General features: G+C 38.0%; 2 protein-coding genes across 17 annotated transcripts in view; both read right to left on the bottom strand.

Annotated features, from left to right (window-relative positions):
- Window positions 1-360: 360 nt before the first annotated feature.
- Window positions 361-10,742, bottom strand: MACIR (macrophage immunometabolism regulator). Of its 3 annotated transcripts, none has more exons than XM_064642924.1 (2): window positions 10,607-10,742; window positions 361-2,706 (listed from the first exon to the last, which is right to left on the bottom strand). In XM_064642924.1, the coding sequence occupies exon 2, from the start codon at window positions 2,683-2,685 to the stop codon at window positions 2,062-2,064; it is 624 nt and encodes a 207-aa protein (XP_064498994.1). In that variant the 5' UTR covers window positions 2,686-2,706; window positions 10,607-10,742; the 3' UTR covers window positions 361-2,061. The 3 variants fall into 3 exon arrangements, with proteins under 3 accessions (XP_064498994.1, XP_064498995.1, XP_064498993.1); XM_064642925.1 differs by lacking the exon at window positions 10,607-10,742 and adding an exon at window positions 10,414-10,549; XM_064642923.1 differs by lacking the exon at window positions 10,607-10,742 and adding an exon at window positions 9,920-10,073.
- Window positions 10,743-14,638: 3,896 nt separating this feature from the next.
- The window catches only part of PPIP5K2 (diphosphoinositol pentakisphosphate kinase 2), a 48,442-nt gene continuing 42,405 nt past the window's right edge, over window positions 14,639-20,675 (bottom strand). For 13 of the 14 annotated variants that reach the window (XM_064641557.1, XM_064641554.1, XM_064641551.1 and 10 more), the window contains 3 exons: window positions 18,670-18,801; window positions 16,990-17,118; window positions 14,639-16,382 (listed from right to left, as the gene is read on the bottom strand). In XM_064641557.1, the coding sequence (XP_064497627.1) occupies window positions 16,279-16,382; window positions 16,990-17,118; window positions 18,670-18,801 (365 nt within the window). In that variant the 3' untranslated portion in view covers window positions 14,639-16,278. Of the gene's footprint in view, window positions 16,383-16,989; window positions 17,119-18,669; window positions 18,802-20,675 lie in introns of those variants that run through there. The other variant, XM_064641555.1, reaches the window with a different exon arrangement.

A 20,675-nucleotide genomic window follows, 5' to 3' on the forward strand; every position in this document is an offset into this window, starting at 1 on the left:
TATGAGAGCTGCAAGTGCGTATGAGTGAAGCAAACATAACCATGTCTGAGCACATCCATTAGCAAATCACCAAAACAGATAAAATACTAACACATTTTTTACGTTTGAACTCAGATAGAAAGCCATCAACCTCTCCCTCAGCGTAGCCATACAACTACAGCACTGGACATCAGAAACAAGCACAAAACACTAGTAAATGCGAGGCACGTTTCCTGAAACAAAGTAACAAACCTAAGCATCTATTTCACAGAAGTTCAGGATCCTTCCTTTCAGGTTGTTTTTAAATATTCCTTGGTCTGAAGCTGTATTTTTTTAAACGTCCACTTTCTCCTGCATAGCAAAAAACTCCACAACAATAGCTGTTTATACCACCTTTTTTATTTTTCAGCCAGAAATACATTTTCCTTGGGTATTTCAATAAACAATGGTCTTTATTCCTTAAACAAAACCCCCATCTCTTTGGCATCTGACCATACTCTGTTTTTCAAACTAAAGACTATATAGGAAGACTTTACTTTCAAGGTCATTGTTTGATACATTAAATTTACACAGGTGTAGTTAACTTTCAAAAATACACTTTTTTTGTAATGTTTCTAACAAACCTAAACAAAAGATAACCCAACCACAAAATGCTCACTACTGGGCTGCCTTCATTTAAAACTGTAGAGTAAGTGACAGAATTAGAACTTTTCATTTTCCATAGCACATGCACTAACTAGTGCTTTCCATTCATTCTGAGTGATAAGCAAACAAACAAAACAAATCTTAATTCTATCAGAAACAACTGATCAAATAATTTACATTTAAAACCAGCATGACATTACTTTTAACTTCTGCAGAGGTCATCAGCCAAAATCAAGTTGCACACTCCTTCAGAGTGCAACATTCCACAGACTGCATCTAAAAAAAAAAGTATGAAAACTAGTTTTCGTTTTTAAACATAAGTTATTAAAATGTTTCAAATACATCTAGGAATACAGCTGTCAAAACCTGTGTTTGATGTCATGTTTGGATAAAAATTCATTAAGTAACAAAAGTAAGCTGGTGTATTCAATCTACTCTGTTGAATAATCCAGGATTATCTCTTCAATGTTGATGCAGAAATACTTCACTTGCACCCTGTCAAATAAAATCAGCCCTCCAGATCTCAAGTGTTCAGTGCTTCAAGTCAACAGAATTTCCAAATCTATGCTGAAGTTATTTGACACCTTCTGCTACTATACATGGTAGAGAAATCATAAATTAAAACCAAAAACATTACTGACATACCAGTGCAAACATTCCAGTTTGTCTCTCAAGACAATGTAAAAAATAAAATCAAAATAAAATCAACAATAACAAAAAAATCTTCACTCCTCAAAAGATTTGCTTTAAAGAACCCAAATACTCATTCTGAACATGTTTTATAGGAAAGGCAAAGCAATTGCTTCCATGCAGAGATTAAAAAAAAAATAACTGAAGAGGATTCAAGTAGCAAAGGTTTGCTTTATGAGCAAATCTCACCCTCATCACCAGCACAAGCACAGTCTAAAAATGTTTGAACTAGATTGTTTAAATAGAAAGTGATTTATTCAGTCACTTTCCATGTTGTCAAAACCCATTCATTTTCCTATAGAATACAGAAACAAAAAGTAAAACCAAAGAACCTCCTAAATTTGAATACTTATCCAAGAGCAGTTTCTAAGGTCAAGCCAAAATTAGCAACAACCAAGCAGACATCACCAATTTTTCAGTGTTAAATTACTGTAAATAGTAGATCTAGCTGCACAAAAAAAAACAAAACCAAAAATCAAAAGCTTTTTTTTTTTAAATGTGTCCAAAGAAATACCCACTGATTGCAGTCAAATTTTCATCAGAAGCTTCTTGCTCAGGAAAGATTTCTCCCTCCAAGTATTTGTAACACATTGCATTGCCAAGACTCTATTCAAATAAATTACTTTCTGGTAATATTTAGCTGATACAACCACCTACAATGTGGACAGTCATGTACACAGTACAACAGTGGATTTTTGCAGCAACAGAGAAAGGATGAGAAATCATTTCTAAGTTCAAGATGACAGCTCATGTGCTATTCCTTGCAAACATACGGTCCCCTCTAAGGGTGAGGTGTTGGAGCTGGTATTGTAGCACTTCTGTGTCAGCAGGTTCCTTAGTGCTCATTTTGTCTAAATTGAGGTAGTCCAGGGATTTTGAATGAACCCTTTTACCTTTCAAAAGGCAGAGAGGCAGGGGACCATGAAGTGCCTTGTAAGGTTCATATGGTAAAGTTTTATTGCATTTATCCCCTGAGCTGGGCATCCGCCTCCTCCTCCTCCCATTTACTGCTGGGATCTCATATGGCTGGTAGTACCTACTTCTCGTTTTGTACAAACGGGAGGAGCGTGCAAGTCCTGGATCCAGCTGCTTGGAGTGCAAGTTTGGTTCCGATTCTCCTTTGTTCTCTTCAGCTCCTGTACATTTCTGGGCTAATTTCAGCAGCTCCTCTCCAGTTGTGAAGCCCACCAAGTAGTTAGAATTCATGTGGAGAATCTGGTATCCTGCAACTGTCCGCCGCATGGGCGAGCAGGGGGTACTGGAACAGCGGGGCTTTTCAGCTTCCGTCCTGCCTGCAGAGCCCACCTCTGCAAGAGGCACAGGGAGAGTGGACAGGGTAGTTCTGGACTCTCCATTTATGTCAACTTCCATTTTAAACACAAGGCTATCCTCCTAAAAAATAAAAAGAGCTTGGTCAGAAAATAGAGCCTTTATGCAACACAGGGAGCTGAGAGAGGATTGCAAAAATGGGATTTTGTATCAGCCAGACCAGTACTTCTCTATTCAGCCTTGACTTATGCTCAGCAGGATGTCACACAAGCCACTACCACCTCTAACATGGAAAGATGTGGTCACTATCACAGCAAATATACACCAGTATACTCCAGAAAACAGGAAAGCCTTCTTTTCATTTCTTTGTTTTCAGTATCATCTAAGCCATATCAGTGACACAGCTACTTCACAAAACAGAAAGGTCACATTTTTTTCCAAATCCATGTTTTCTTCATTGTCAACCTCACCTCTGCTCTAAACAGAATCTAGTGGCTCTCTAGTCAGTACAGTTCACAAAAAAAATCAGCATAGCTATGTCATGTTCAAAGGCAATGAAACTCAAAGAAGAAAGCAAATTTATTATCCAAGTGTCAAGCAGAAACAATTCTGAAATTCTTTTTACATGACCATAAACCACATTCAAAAGTTCAGTAATGCTTCACAAATGAAACTGACTTAAAACTTGCTATTAACAATTTTTAAACTGCTACTTGCTGCCATTCTGAAGCTTAGGAGGTCACAGGCCAAGTAGCAAAGCAGCAACAAACAAGGAAACACTTTACTCAATCTTCTGCAACTAGATGCAAATATCACTTGGCAAAAGAAAATATTCTACCCTTATGAAAAATTTGTTTCTGTTCAGGGACTGGGAAGGAGCAGTTCAAGTAATGTTCCCAACTCTGCTTCCCTGCTTAGTCTCAAACCAACCTGCTGCCCCCTATGCTAATAAACTAGGAGCAAACAAAATCTCCATAGTTCTGCTATATGGAGAGACTATTAGTAATGTTCCTTCAGTCTTAAGTGTTCTTTTAATTCTCACAATCGTGGTCTGCTTAAGATTCTTCATTACCAATTTTTGCGTAGCATAACTTTTACAGATACACTTCATCAGTGAGCTTTTAAGCACTTTTGGGTTGGACTGGATGATCTCCAAAGGTCCCTTCCAACTGTAACAACTCTGTAATGCTGTGAATCAAACAATACAGCTAATACAGCAAAAGCTAAATAAAAAATTAAAATACCAAACACTGAAATCTCTCACTGAAAAAAGTCCACATAAAACTCAATAATGTTGCCAATTATACTTAACTGAATTCAATGTGTATTTATGGAGTCAATTAACACTTTCAGAACAGCGGAAGCAGTTGTCATTTCCTACTGTAGCACCATACCAAGCAATGAGACAACAAATTTGATGAGGTTTCAGCCACTGAGTCAAAGACACTAATGGCAATTTCTTAAGTAGAAATTTTGCACCATCAGCAACCATGCTTACTGGAGGCGTAGCACAAAAATTTCTCATTAAAACTTTCAGCTATCCTATGGATTTAGCCAAGAAATCCTCAGTATCTGTTCTTGCTTGTTTTTACCCTGCAGTTTAGAAATCTTTCCAGGAACCTTCCACAAAGACTCAACTTGTTCTGTTAAAAGAAACGGAAATTATGCTACAAAAAAGTATAAATAAAATAGTCATACAGCAAGGTTGGAAATTAATCATATTATCTAGTCACACATAAACAGGAAAACCAACAAAAAAACCCCCAAAATTAACAATCACCTGCAACAGCAATACATGCCCTAAAGAAAGGGAAGGAGTAAGAAATGTCTTCATGCACTTTTCGAGTTAAAGCCTTGAGAACCTGAAAGCAACACAAAGGCCCTTCTCAGAACACACCTTTCAAAATGCATTTAACTTCTGTTCGGAACATGGGGGTGCGTGCACTGATAACAGAAAACAACTTTGAAAAATAAGCAAGCAGGAGGGAAGGAGTCAGTAGCTCACTGCCCAACAATTACCCCTCACTGGCCAAACCCACTACAAACCAAACTCAGAGCAGAGAAGCCTTCAAGAGAGAAAGCTCCAGTCTGTTCTTCAGCCTGGAACTGCAGAACTCCCGTTTCTGTGCTCCAGTTTGAAGAACAGCCCTAAAACCATGAAATTTGTCAGACACTCAAAAGCATCAGTAGCACCAGAAGGTGGAGCCATAGACATGAAAAGCTCAAGGGAACAGTACTACTGGCTGGTGACAGGAATGACTGGCCAGTCCCACAGGCAGAGGTCCAAAACTCAGTATGTACGTGCTCAGTTGTTCTTTCCCAAGACTTTTAAATTTGAGTTACTCAAGCTGCCATATGGCTTCAACATGCTTATCAGGCAAAAAAATCATTTCTACAGTTATAAAGCACTTGATGACTTCTGTTATGTTCACTGGTGTTTAGCAGTGTAAGCTCATCAGTAATTCTCAGCAGCAACTACAATACTGGAAAAGACAGTACTTCAGTTTAAAAAGATTATTTCTTCAGATCGCAGCTGGTTTGTCTTCTTGTTTGTCAAAGAGAATAACTGATGCCAATTCAAGGTAATTCATAATTAGAGATTTATTACTGAATTAAAGCAAAGAGAAGAGGAACAAGATGGCATATCCTCTCCTTTGCTGCTCCTCCACATATTTAAAAAACACAGAAAATAACTAAAAATAACAGTTACCAAGAGGATTCACTCGACCAATACACACCAGAAGTGCTTCCAGAATACAATTCACTCCAGTAAAATTTTACAAGGTTTTATCAATTCTCTTTGTAATATAAAGCAAGCTCTGCATAAAAATTAATCTGGCCCGATCCAGCTAAATAAGGATAATGTTGTCTAAAACACAGAGCCAAGAAACAGTGAAGGGAAATCCTAGATCAAATACTATAAATCACTGTATGACCTCAAAGAATACATTAATATGCTTGAGATAGTTCTTTGAGGTTAAACCCCTCAAAATCGCCACATTTTGCAAATACGAAGGCTTTCTGATTATTGAGTTACTGAAACAAAGGTGTCAGATACCACTTACGCCATTCCACAGCATGGCACAAACGAAAACCAGGCATCTATGACACATTAATGCCTGACATCACGCCACGGTATAATATATGCATTGTAAATCATTTGTTGTTGAAATGCATTCTCACCATGTGCCTCACTGCACTCAATAACATCTTCTGTTTGGGTTATTTTTTCTGTTACATTTATTACCTACTGTCTTTCTGAGGAGAGAAATGTGACTTAAAAATATAAACTTTTTACTCAGAATTTAAAGACAAAGAAAGATGAAGAGGTGTCTCCCTTGACACTCCCATGCTCTGTAAAAATTTTGCATTATTTTGAAACTACCATCATCAACTGCTCAACAAAATAACTGCTTCCTTGTAACTTGGCATTTCTTGTTACTTATCTCCTCACCTAGACTCTGAGTTGATTTGAGAAGATGCCCTTTTTTGGTTTAGATAAGCACTGAATTTCTGTCCATCCAGCATTCTTAAGAATCAATCTTTTATTTCCCCCTATTGTTGCCTGTAGGCAACAATATTTGTTAAGAACCACTGAGATCTATCTAATTGATAAAATGGCTGTAATTGCAACAAGCAAACGGCAGAATGGAGATGGCAACAGATTCAGTGATATCAACTCCGTAAAGGAGTCAAACATACTGAATAGAGATATAAGGCCAGTTTTGACTTTCCCTTCTCTATGCTGCTATTACTCAATATATACATTGCACTTAAAAGATATAATGTTTGTCTATCAAGCATCAGGAGTAAGTGAAGTCACCCATCATGTGTGAAGAACATGTGAACTCAGTCACACACTTTTAATCATTTCAATTGTCTCTGTTTGTGAAGGGCAAAAAACAAGGCCTACATCTTTCCCCCGGCAGCCTGAAAAAAAATCACCTATATATAGTATGTGCTCTTGTTTCTCTGTCACTGAAATGTGCTGATGGAGTTACATATTTGTACAGCAAAATTTTCTGAAAATAATTATTTCCAACCTGCAACTAAATGAACTGAAGTATTTGGGTGAAATGGAAAAAAAAATCAAGCTAAAACCCAGCTACGCAAGAGCATCCACAAAGGGGCCAGGCCACATTTATTTTTCTAAAGCTGGGGCAGCAAGGCCACGGACCTTGAGATGTGTCAGCTCCCAGGCTGACAGGGCAAGTTGGTGATATTGTTGCCCACTCTTCCAGAGAAGGATGCTTGGTTTTAGTCATCCTCTTTACCTTCTGCTGGGGGGACTTAGACTACTATGTTGCTTCACAGTGCTTTGTTTTACAGACTGATACCATGTTTGTAGAGACATGAGTTAAAAAAAAAATAAATCACAGAGAGCAAGCAAGAAAGGGATGAATAAAATACACACATTCTTCGACAGCTCTTTCTCTTAGAAGAAATTCCAAAGTACTCTAAGCTAAAGAGAACCGAGGTAACATTAAATTGTTGCACTGCATAAGACAACATTCAAATGGAGTAAGAACTAAATTTAGGACAGATTTCCTTCCTCAAAATCACAAGCAAGAAAATGAAATCATGATAAGGCATATGTTATAATTCTACAGGCCTTAAGAAAACAGACGAATGGATGTTACTGAATTAATAAAGCCAGTGCAGTAACTGCAGAATGTGATGTAAAACAAAAGCCCACAAAACAACCAGTAAAATGGGGTGGAGTGATAGGGGAGTTTTGGAGGGGGATGATCTTGTCAACAGGTAAAGTGTTAAGCCATTCAGCTCTCCAGTATACTAGACAATAAATACCACATGGTTGACACAGAACTAGGAATTATAACATATTTTCAAAAAGAAGATTACATGAATTTCTAACAATTTGTTCCTACTCTGAGTACCAAGAACTATTTAACCAGTTTGTTAATTCTTGTTATTAATGTAGTTTTACACAGAAAACAATTATGACCCAGGAAACTACCTTTTCAAATTAAGGAGGATCATAAGTGCATTACTGAGGAACTACAATTAGCAACTCCAGTGACTAGCTCAGACCAGACCAGCATGGCAGAGCATATAATTTACACAAAAGAGAGACAGATGGAATGTCAAGAGTCTGACCAGGCTAATGAATTTTGTATGAGCAGACTTAGGAAGCAGGAAAAGTAAAAGCAAATGGTGGGAAAGAAGGCCACTTTAACATCCCTTTGCCAAGCAATACTAGATGAAAGTGTTTAAGAGAGGATAACTTCTCTCAAATATTTAGTCTTTCATACGAACAATGGGACTTTCTTGCTGGATGGAATCACAGATGAACACTCACTCTGTCAGCAAAATGATGCTCCTGGCCAGCATAAAGGTGGTTGTTTACCATTGTTACTCATCAAAAGATGAAACAGTGAGATACATGCAAAGAAGCTGATGCATATTGTAAAACATAGTTTTTATTCTTTAGCTAGCTAGTAAGTGAGAGTTTTCCTTGTAATTGCATTTCTATTTATCTGTATTTCCTGTCTCCATTTCTTTATCAATCAATATCTAAGTTTCACTTTGAAAGTTCTCTCTAGTTTCAGGTTAGACCACTTAGAAAAAAAACCCAAACAACCTGACTTGTCAACAAAAAACTAAACTGCCTGCCAGAAATAATAGATAGGAAACAAAACAGAACAAAAAAAGCAGAGTATTTAAAGTATTACAGATTTCACTGCATAAATACTTATTTTTGTCTTTAAAAACCAAGATGCTAATGGGACTAAAGATCTGCATTGTTTTTGTGTCAGATAAGAAATTCATGTTGGGGAGTATTCTGTATTGCCAAGTCTCAAAATACAGCTCTGTGATATTTTTTTGAAACTACCAACCTGAACAACCATACTAAGCCCTTTGAGACTCAGAACAGCTAATCAGATAAATACACTTTAAAAATAAGACCTACTCAAAGATATCAAGAAAAACATGTTTAATGTATGCAATTTAGTTTTCTTAGTTTTATTTTTTAACAGAAGCACTTCAAACTGCTAGTTCTTTGTCTTAACTTGATACAATCTGCAGCAGATACTCAGATATTTGTTGGGAGGGTGTATAATTCACTTATACTATCACACCACTAAAGGTCACTTCCTCCAGTTCAGGAAAGTTACATATACAAAGGCTTTAAAGTTGTCTGCCTACTTCTCAAATGCTCCTTCCCTATCGAAATGCTACCTAAGAGTAAATATTTAAGTAATGCAAGTATGGAATAATAATTATTAAAAGTCCAACAGCACATGAAGGCACAGTAAATTTCTATTAAACTTACAACTAGTGTGAACAGAAATCCTTGTCCCAGAACACTGAGTTCATCTGACTTTGCCATAACACACTGCATTTGCATGTGATAATGCATGCCTGGTGGCCAGACCAGCAGCATAAGGCTAGTCAAAGAAAAGATTATGGAGAAAGCCACACTATAACGTCAGTGCTGTTATGCAAGAACTTAATTTCAGTGATTGCACTGCCACTGCCTCATTTCTCTCCGCTTCACAGCCACTACAAGAACTGCCCTCCTCCATCTTCATTATTCTAAAAAAGGCTCTCCGTCAAGGGGGAAAAAAAATAAAATTAAGCAAGCACACCACGTCACACAGAATATGGTTCAAAATACACCAACAGCAGGAGGGTGGTGGTGGGAGGAGCAGCTTTCTGCCATCGATTCATTTCTGCAGGCAGCCATGCCAGCACATATGTATGGGTGTGCATGACACACTGGCCCACTCTGGAGAACACCCTGACAAAGACATGTTCATGGGAAACATCTGCTAACGTACATAATTTCCTACTTTCCTTATAATAGCTACATACACACACTGGTGCCAGATGAACCCCTATGTAAAATAGCATATAAATAACATATATAAACAATTAAGACCTGCTGTAGACCGTTCAAAACAGCACCTCAACTGTACAGAGACACTCCTCCAATATCTTCATATCCAGAGACAGCATTGGCAAAACATGCCTACAACGAACCAAAGCAGCTGAGCAAGTTCCATACTCTGTAAAGCAACTCTTCAATGTATCTGAGAGCGCACAAGGGCAGTCAGCGAGCATCACAGGCAGCACAGTGAACATTTAAACACAACTCCCAGCCTCTCTTTTCACTAAGCAAGACTTATTACAGAGAAATACAGTTACAAACAGAAAGCTGGGCACTAGTGCAGTTTGTTATTAGTGAGGTCATATTCAAGTTTATCACTTGCCTGAGCATGGGGACTGCCCGTGGCGATAAGTTGCAATTGCACAGATGTATAAATGGTTATGTATACTAAAAACATATATATAAATACATATATATACTAACACTAGATACAGGTGCTAACAGGTGAACTCTGCGGCTTTCCCACCGCTCACACCGGTACTCCCGGTTGGCAGAGAAAGCGGCCTGGAGAGGCCTCCCCGCAGGCTCCAGGCCCTGCACACACGGCACTCCCCGCTCACACACGGCGGCCGGGACCAGCGCCCCGGTGTCCTCCCAGACCTGCCCTGCTCCTCCCGCGGGCCCAGCCCCGCCGCGCCCGGGGCCGCGATCCCCGGCTCTGCCCCGGCCCCGCCGCCCGGGGCGGCCCCGCCGCGGCTCTGAGGGCACAGAGGCGCCAGGGCCGCCGCCCGCTGGAGGCCCAGGCCGTGCCGAGCGGCTCCCCCCGACCGGGGACGGCATCCCCGCGGCTCCCCGGCGGGCCCACCCCGCACCGCACCCGCCCTGCGGCACCTCCCTGGGCCCGGGCCCGGTCGCCGACCCCGCTCCAGGAGCCGCGGGCAGGGCCCGGGGCTCCATCCCCTCCCGCCCGGTCCTACCTGCGGCCGGCGCGCGGGGCGCGGGGCCCGGGCGGAGGAGCGGCCGGGGCGGCGAGCAGGGACCCCACTTCCCCCGGGCCCGCCCGGCGCGGGCTGAGGGCGGAGCGGCCGGGACACGCCGCGGAGCCGCCGCCGCGCACCGCCCCCCCTTCCCCGCCCTCCACGGCCGCAGCCGGCTCCTGTCTCATCCCACCTGTGCTGATACTCCCTAGCAAGCTTTAGTGTCGCATGCCATTTCTCTTCGTACACGACTGTGAGGATGGATTGAGTAACCATCTCTCGAGTAGCCATCTCTTGCTGACTCGCTCTTCCCTGAAATACCGCCCGTCTCCACCGATAACCTCTGTGGTATCTCATGCACACAAAGTTTGGACACGGTTTATGTGTGACTAGGTAATATGAGTAACTGGATGTTGCCCATGCAGAGGCCATGCTCTGTCCTCCCTCTGATCCCAGTGGTCCTGCCAAGAGGGTTGCAGGTCATTTGGTCTTCAATTGCAGAGAAGGGTGTTGGCATTCCCTATGCACCCAGACTAGCCAATCATTGTGCACCCAGATGCTCCTGGAATTTGTGTTTGTTGGAAATTCTCACCTAGGACAAGCAATGGAGTACATGAAGAACAAGGTCTTTGTACAGAATTTTAATTAAAGGCTCTGCAAGCCCTTAAGAGTCACTGAGTTTGTGAGTTCACAAAACTGTTCTAAGAACTAAATTAGTAAATTCAGTACAGAATATGGAGAATATATCTGGTGAAGCAGCAGTGTAAGAACCCACACAGAGATTAGCTCGGTTGGAGCATGGTGCTAATAATGCCAAAGTTATGGGTTTGATCCATGTACAGGGCATTCACTTAGGAGTTGCACTTGATGATCCTTGTGGATCCTTTCCAACTCAGAATATTCTCTGAAAATGAAGCTGGAGTGTAATTCAGAGGCATTATGATGCTCTGTGTTGCTTACAGTACATAAAATCCTTTGGTTCATGTTGACATCTGCAGTACCAGCCTGAGCCAGAAATCCCACCTATGTTGTTCTGTGGTATAAATGAGGCTATAAACTCTTATGAATCAGTATATCCCAACTTTCCCCCCAAAGAACTTCCTCCCAACAACTTCCCCCTCTTGCTGTCCATGAGTTGTCGGTTAGGTTCAGAAATGAAGTTCCAAGGAGAGGGCAGGCAGTAGTGGTCATTGACTTCAGGAGGCAACAAATGCTTGGGGGTGGTCATAATACGTTCTGTCTGCGTTTAAAAGAAAGAATGCTTTACAGACTAGCAGTCCTGTGCATTCTCCCCCTGCTTCAATCAGATATATTATTATTTAATTAGCTGTAATATTTAATAACATTAATCATACTGACAGAATTAACCTGATGTAAAATTCTTAAATTTCTAGATATCAAAAGAAAAGCAGATCCTGACAACTTCTCCTAAGGACAGTTTTCACATTCCACACCAAATATTTGAAAATAAAACCTACAGCTTCCTATATCCCTAAATTCCTAAATCATTTTCAAAGTTCTGCATTTTCCATGCAACCAGGATTTTCCCCAGACTGACTACTGTATTTCAATGCTTTTTTTGCAATGGTTTTTCAAATTATTCAAGATTTTGTATGAAGAACAGAGATATTTTGAGGAGCTTGGGCTTTGTTTTCCCACCTAAGATCTTAACACTTTTTAGTGCCACTGCAACCGTGGCACAACAAAACAGACCATTACAGACCATTTTCTCTGCATGGTCACCCTGGCCAGAACACAAAGTAACCTACATCTCACAGTGGCTGTGCTCATCAGTAGCTTCTCAGATCACACCCATTAAGGAACCCCCCGCCCTGAGGGAGGTACTGAGCATTCCTGCCTGAACTGGAGAATAATCTTGGAGTCTTGGGACCTTTTTAACCACTCATGGGATCCAGAGGAAGACTGCAGATCACCGCTCTCAACCAGACTGCAGCCACCACTCTCGACTGGACTGCAACCACCACTTTTCAACCAGACTGCAACAGCACTCTCACCAACAGGTTTTCCCCTCTCCTTTTCCTTTGGACTCAGGGGGCCCAAAGAACACCACTCTGTTCATGCCCCAGGGTGCTGGGTTATATATTTGGGCTTTGTGGGTTAAAACCAATTGTTTGTCTGTATAATCGTACTTATTGTATTATTTTATTAAATTTTTATTCTGACTTGTGGTCTCTCTTTTGAGTTGAGTTCATTTCCCCTGCTGGTTTGCCTTTAAACCAGCACACATTACAATGCCATATGGAAAAGAAAACATAGTATTAAAGGTAAAACACATAGAAAAAGGGCTCAATTTCTATTATTCTCTGCAGGTTCTTCCTTATTTATTACCGTAAGATAGCTTTTATCAAAAGGCTTTTTTCCCTTGCTATTCCTGTATTTCAGGTTTGTACACTGGAAACTGCTATGGTGGTTTGAGCATTAGTGAAGTTATTAAATCATAAGGTGAAATTGCTCAGCTAAAAGCTGAGCAATTTAGAGAATATTTACTCAGTGTGTTTCTTTGGTTCTTTGCACATGGATTTTATTCCAAAGACTAATGAGACAAACATTTTTTATTAAATATTCACTTACCCTTATGAAGAATTGTAGCCATTATTTTGAAAATCTGAATTTTGCGGGAAATCCATAACCATGCATGGCATAGTGACAAACAACTTTTTAATTCAGCCTATTTTTATTTTTTCTAAGTAAGTACACTTTAGAACCTTTCTGTTTTGTATTAAAACAGAATGTAAGTTTCTTGAAAGGTCTTCTACCTCTTTTATGATATGGATGTTCTCTGTATTCATTGCATGCTCCTCCTCCTAGCCCCACGTTTGATGGCATTCACACACTTACACATTCCTTTATTTATAGATAAAATATTTGGTTTATTTTTTTATTCAACATCTGTTTTTCACAGTAATGCACTCTAGACTGCTTTGTTATTACACCACTTTCTGTATTTCAGAGCACAAGATGTTTGTTTTTAAGGGCTAAGTGAAGGAGTCAAGAAATCAGTATTTGAAAACACTCAGTAAAATCTGTCCTCTTCATAAAACCAAGTAAAATTAAAATCATTATTTAAAAATAAAAATAAAAGAAAACATGAACAACTACTAGAAAGTACATGTTTTTTCTTTCACTGTTTTTTGCAGAATTGGCTTTTTGAAAAAGTTTTTGCATTTTTTGTTTTAGCAAATTACTTGTGGGTCTGTCAACAATGTAATTGCTGTAAATTGATAAAGAAAAAATACAAGAAAAACAAAGGAATATTATGCTTCCCTCTGTGCTGGATGACAGAAAACAGTGTTAAATCCCTACATTCTGCCACTTGTCTATGGCACTGAAATGGCTATTAGAAATCTTTGTTACATCTCTTCTGCAATCTTCCTTTGAACTCTGGTTTTGATGCTACTGTTCAGTGTATGATCATAATTTTTGATATATCATTATATAAGGATATGTATGATAATTATTTTTTGTATGCACACCTGCCTAGCCTTGTTTATATGGATTTTTACACAGCTGAACTTTGAAAGAACATCTGCTTTTCCTTAAAAATTTTACTTGGCTGGATAATTACATAACTGAAATTTATGTCTTTATTATAATAAAGAAACACAAAAAAAGAATTAAAAGTAATTTTAGGAGCTTTCACAAACATTTTTGTGGTTTGGTCTATTTGGTAATGCTGCTTCTTAAAGAAATGCTAAATGATTACTTAAACTATATTGCAGTGGCAGTATTTTGGGAGTTACAAGCATATTCAACCACTGGTTTTCTGTAAGCATATTCTTTGACCACTGTCAAATCTGGCTGGAATAGGATGTAGAGCTCAAAAAGTTTAATGTGAGACAGTGCAACTACATAAAGGAACTGGTCTAAAACCACATTGAAATCTGCTGAGTCCATGTTCTGCCCTATTTTAAGTGCACCACTACGAAGTAGAAGAGCCCTCCCTCCCTGTGGTTCTGTGTTTGATGTTACCATTCTGGAACATGAAGACATCCTGCAGAATGTTGGACTACTGTTTAGCTATTTAAGGATTGATTTCATCATAAAATGATATTGTCATTTCTGAGTCACGTCCTTTACCACCAAGAGAAATTTTGGCTTATTTGTAAATTAATGGCTTATCTGCAAATTGTTTTCCACTGAGACTACTGCATCAACTACCCACTATATTTCATAGCACTTTAAAAAAAACCACAATGGAGAGAAGTTGCCAGTGACCTTGTTTTTTTATTCAGGAGCACATAAAAAAACTTATGCCACAGCTTTGGTTGACTGGAATGATAGGCATACTTAAATTTTAACTTTTTTTTTTTAATGGTAAACAAGTGTACATTCAGTTGTGTGCAAGACCAACACTGTCAATAACACAATTACACTACAGAAAATGAAATGTTTGAAGTATATAGCTGTGAAAACCTTCATATTTTTGGTAATTAACCAGCATTGTTAGCATTAGTCTGCAGAAGCCATTACATATATGGTAAACACTGAAAACAGACCCTGTGGCAAAGTGAATGTAATTATAGTTGCACTGGCTCTGGAGAAAAGGAAGAGCCCTACTTAAACATATTACTCATAAGCTATGTCTTCTGCAACTTAAACATGAAAGAATTACCTAACTCATAGTTCTTACTAATCAGCCACTTGAACTTAAAAAAGTGGACAGTAGTTTCGTACATTTGGGATAATTACAATTCAGTAATTTTTCATGCCACAGAAAGAGTTGCTTAGACTGGATGATTATTCTATATAACCCCATAACTCCATGTTCCACTTCTAACATCTCTTATAAAATCTTTTTTTTTTTTTTTTTTTTTTTTAATGAGATCTGCTCTCAACCACCTAGACTGGAAGAAGAGAGGTATGAAAATCCCCAGGCAGTGATGAATCCTGAGTATTTTACAACAGTATGCACTGATTTCCGGTAGTCCAAAGCCTCTCTCTACTCTGAAGGGATGATAATAAAGCATAGATGGAATATTTACAATTTTTGGAATAAACCTACCAGCATAACAACTGTAACCATTTCTCATTCTACAAAATCTGCTTTTTAATATCACCTTTTTGTAGAAACATATGGCAAAGAACATAAAACTGTCTTTTTTAGTAAACAAAAGAAGGTTTTGATAAAAGCACATAGAAGACAGTTTTATCTGCTGGATGATGAGGTACAGGTACCCGTATACAAACATGTATACTAAATAATAAAAAGAGAAGGTGTATTTGAATGTTACAGGTCTGACGTAAACACAGAAAAAAAATGAGAGTAGTCAAAAGTGCTGATACATTAACTCACTCCATCATGCCTAATTATTGCAGCATATATGATATAAAATAATTAAAATGCAGAAATATCTGCTTGCCTTCAAACCAGGCAGAAGAGATATCTTTGGAAATGTAGTTAAATTAAAAAAAGGTCAAGATGTGTGTTACATTTCAGCCTACAGAAGAAATTCACAGATTTTAAAGTCCTGAATATAGAAGTTTATGATGACAACAAAAAATGCATTACAGTGACGTAAACAGAGCCACTGTAGCACATACCACTTTCTTTTTGTACAGGTTTACAGTAGGTATTTAAAGACACAGAAAAAAAGTTCATGTGCAGCTTTTCCATTAAAGGTGTGCAGTTCATCAAACTGATAAATATATTTCCTGAAATAATTTAGAGAATGAGAAAAGACACTTGATCTAAACATGTAGTGTGCACACTAGTTAACCACAAATAAACTTAAGATTCTTAAGTGCACTATGAGCTGCAGACATGAATGGCTTTTAAAAGCTCAGTAAGTTAGCTGAACTCACACTAAAGTGAACATTTAAGAAGTTGTTTCCAGTTTTGTCTGATCATTTCTTCTCGGAAAGAGTCTCACCACCAAGTTCTACCTCTAGTGAGGCCTCTTCAAGAGATAGCTTAACATCAGATGCATTAACAGGAGATCCAGGGGTAGCTGTGCAGACAGAGAGGAAAAAAAAGCATTAGGTTTTATGTTTAATATTCATGCTAAAAAGCATCAAAAGCAACAAAAATGTGTATTACCTAGCACAGAAACACAAACAAGCTGCACTAGCTAATTAAATCAGAAACCCACATGGTTTATGTTCTCTAAACAGCACAACCAAAAGCAGATAGTATAGCTGGCCAACAGTTCAGACTAAACATACTAATGATTGAATGCATTATTGTGTTATTGGCAGCTTCAGTCAGTACGTGGTTACAGAGCTCTACAGTAAATGTTCAGAAAACATTCTAGAAATTCTGCCATTTAAATAAATAAATTCCTTTGTTTTACTTGGAGATAGCTGGAAATGATGTCTACTTCAAAACAAAACCCTATGAATTTTCAGCCCAAAGAAATTGAAACAATTTAGAGGATAAGAGAAAGTAAGTAATAACAGTTTTACTGCTAAAACTATTTGTGCAGTGCTACTGAGTTCTTGCTGATCCACAAAATGATCCCACTTACACAAACAGGGAATCTTAAGAAATAGCTGCCCTACAAAATCATTCTGGAAAGAAGCAAGGTAGTCATTCTGCCTCTGACAGAGGTTACTTACACAAGGTTGGTTTCTCTATTGCTAGCCTTTCAGGCAAAGTTTCAAGTGGAGTTGGTTGAATTTTTGCAGGGGTATATGTATTTAAAGAAATTTTTCTTCCTGAAAGTGGCATCATGTAAGTTGGAGAAGCTGAAATGGTGAGAAAAAAAGAATATACACATCATTTAACAACAAAAATACTCTCATCCAAGCCAAACATCAAAAGCAGCAGCCATAGGACTGTGTATCTGTCCAGAGAAAGACATCACCATCACACAGCTCAGCTGCCCATTTTTGACTATGGTGTCAAAATTTCACAACATGAAAGACAAATCTAAAAATCTCCCTTTTATTTAAGAAAGCAACACAACGAGTTCATGCTGCTAAGGAAGCTAAGCTGAATTTCAGTAACACTGGCCTTGCCAGAAGATTAGCGAAAGCACAAGTGCTACTTCTCATAGGTTATGAAAATTGCATCTGAGTAGGCATTTAGTCCAAAATGTCTGTGAAAAATGCACACAAAACATTTATCTCCAGACAACCTCTAAGTAGTACAGGAAAACAGCTGGAGAGCCAAGAATGTATGGCCTTAATTGTATCAGGTCTAATTTCCAACCACTCCTCTGTAGAAAGGTGACAACCATATGTTAGGAGTGTGACCAGGGTTTTTTAAAGTATTTTTTCATCTTGTGTATTCTCAACTCTGAACAGATTTTGATGACAAACTTCCTCACCAGCATAACAAGGCATTTTGCATAGCTGAGAATTTTCATATACTTCATATACAGTAGCATCAGTTTTCTTAAATTGCTCATCTTCTTTCTCAGATACAGATGGCCTATTCTATCAGTTTAGCTACTGATTAAAACTAAACCGCATAAAATAACAGGAAGAAAAAGGAAAAATCCTATAACAGAAAAAAGAAAAATCCTAACAGGTTTTGTATCAGTACTTGTTTCTGCGTATAAGTTTTCTGATCAAAACATGAGTCTTTAGACACTTCCTCAAGAAGAATGATTTTCAATCACCTGACACATTGATTATAAGCATCCTAATATGGAGATGACCTAAATCTGACCTAACTTAAACCATTTCCAAAGACACAGCAGCAGAATCACAATGGGAAGTCATCTTCCCAGAGATGTGCACATGGATAGAACTTAGTTGTATTTCATTTCAAGCTCATTTAAACTTCAAACATGCAGCACAAACTACCAAAAAGTTCAGTAACTACAAGGCTCTCTACAGGTGAAACCCCAAGTAATATTAAAAGAAACAGGAAATAACACATTTTTAAGTGTAAATGCAACACTCCTCTGCTGTGGTTACTGCCAGTACAACAGCACAGTATAAAGCTGGAAATACTGCATGCTCACTAAAAAGTATGACCTGTGACTCAGCTGACATTGTGGACTGAACAAAGGAGTCAATGTAATAGTAAGGGAAATAAACCCACTATGATTGCATTAAATCCTTAATTTAATACCCCAACAATGTCTCAACAGAGACATTACTACAATGAATTATGACAGTATCCATACCCACAAAAGGATACTGCAAAATTTAGAATTATAGTTTATGTACATTTTCATTTTCTTTAAAAGCAGTATCCTTAGTTTAATTGTTAGCTGTAAAACACTGCAAAAATTAGACAGTATTTAAGAATTTAAAATTAACATAAATACAAACTAAAACCAGTACATGTCTCCTGTAGGTTTTCCCTTGATGGAGCAGCAACAGAGGCAAGAAATTCATCCACCTGCTTCAGAGACAAGGAATTATGTAGAGTTTCCAAAGGGCAAATAGAAGGCACCATGGAATACAGTTCAAAACCTAAAAGAAAAATAATAAAAAAGAGAGATTTCCAAACATAAGACAGGATTTAAGCTCTTGCATATGCAAATATTAATGCATGATAAAAAGTATTTATTTTACATTAGCACATGCAGATAGGACCCTTGAAATCATGGAAATTAAATATCACAGGAGTTGGAACAAAATGGGCCAGTTTCCAGGGTGCACTAAACTAAAGACACCATGTAACATACCATGGGATACAAATCCCCTGTACACATGAACTACATGTGTACACACAAACTATTCAAACATTAGAACTGTGCTCTACTCCCAAATTAGTTAATGAAAGATAATTTTCCTTGAAGACAAACTCAGTAGATCACTACAAAAAAAAGGAAAAGATAGTATTTCTCCTACTCGTTCTCATACCTGGCACATGACTAAATAGATAGATAACTCATTCATGCAAGAAAATAGGATATAGCTATTTTGTCAACTGTTAGCAGACAAGAGCTAAAAATGCTACATCTTCCAAGAAAGAAATTTGCAGAATTCACGTTCTATCATCTTCAGTATTCTGTGAAAATAAACTGTTGCCTTTAATATCAAAGGAAAACCACTGTTAGCATTTTTGTACCTTGAGATTACATGTTTTTACCTTCTAAGAGAGATTTACACCTACCTTTATGCATTTAAAAACAGTACTTAGAAGACTAGAGGTTTCATATATTAGAAGAGGTAAGTAAAGCAACTCAAAAATCTAAAAATTTATTGGACTTTGCTTTTCTATGTTAGTATTGATCATACACTAACCATGCATATCCATATTACTAGCAGACTAAAAAGCATTTCAACATCTTGGCTAAAAAAAATTTGCAGTTCTATAAAGTGATGCAAGTTTGATAACTCAATGAACAGCTCTTCATCCAATTGCATTTCAGAAGAGGAAAATATGTCCATTAGTGTTTTCAACATTCAGCTGTAATGCTACAACTTTGCAATTCAATACAGTAAATTTATTTTAAGTAAATGAAGAAGCAATAGTGAATGAAATAATGTTTAGAATTTCAGTTCAAGGCACATTTATTAGAGATAGCATTACGACTGTGAACTGTTCTTTCCCATAAAATAATAAGCAACAATATTCCTGTGATATGCAGTGTTCCCCATTCGTTCCCCATTAGTGCTTTGCATAGAGAAGTAATTCAACAAGGTTTCAACCCCAAAATGTCTGTATGTATATCTTTATTTTTAGATCCACCTTGGCCAATACTCAAATTTCCAGGACAATTGCTACAAATATACAATCAACTGAAGTGTACTCATGTCAGCTTCATTTAGATTATAAACAAAATGTTGCATTTCATAAAAACTTGGTTTCTGTGTACAAAAGAAGCACCACAATATAATTAATTTCTATTCTCCTACAAAGGCAGTAGCTAAGCTTCAGTGTAAGCACTAAGATGTTTGGCATACATATTAATATCCTAAATGACTATTTGCATGCATGCAAAGCACAAACCCTTTCGTTGCATTACAGTGAAATGTAAGATTTCTCTCTTTACCTTGACAGAAAAGTCACCATCATTTCCATGAGAATTTTTCTATTTGCAAATAACAAAGTGGGACAATGTCAGGTTAACTTTTTAGTAACTATTATTGTCATAGTGCAAGTTACAGAAAACCAGGAAGGAATTTCAAAATACAGCCATGCCCTTAAAAAAAAAAAAGGGAGGGGAAGTTTTTTCTTGTTCCATAAATTTCCCCTCCAAACATTTTTGTTGAGTTTTAACAATTCTGCTGTCAGGTAGTTGTACTGCAGAATGTTGTAGTAGTAACTTTACGTCTAAGGGATATGGCTTAAAAGATACTCTGGAAATCTATCTGCAGTGTTTTATTTGAATATTTTG

Source organism: Pseudopipra pipra, chromosome Z (assembly GCF_036250125.1).
Source record: "Pseudopipra pipra isolate bDixPip1 chromosome Z, bDixPip1.hap1, whole genome shotgun sequence".
NCBI classification, from domain to species: Eukaryota; Metazoa; Chordata; class Aves; order Passeriformes; family Pipridae; genus Pseudopipra; species Pseudopipra pipra.

Bases quoted from the DNA above. Each gene is read 5' to 3' on its own strand.
- MACIR (XM_064642924.1), bottom strand. From the start codon at position 2,685: ATGGAAGTTGACATAAATGGAGAGTCCAGAACTACCCTGTCCACTCTC.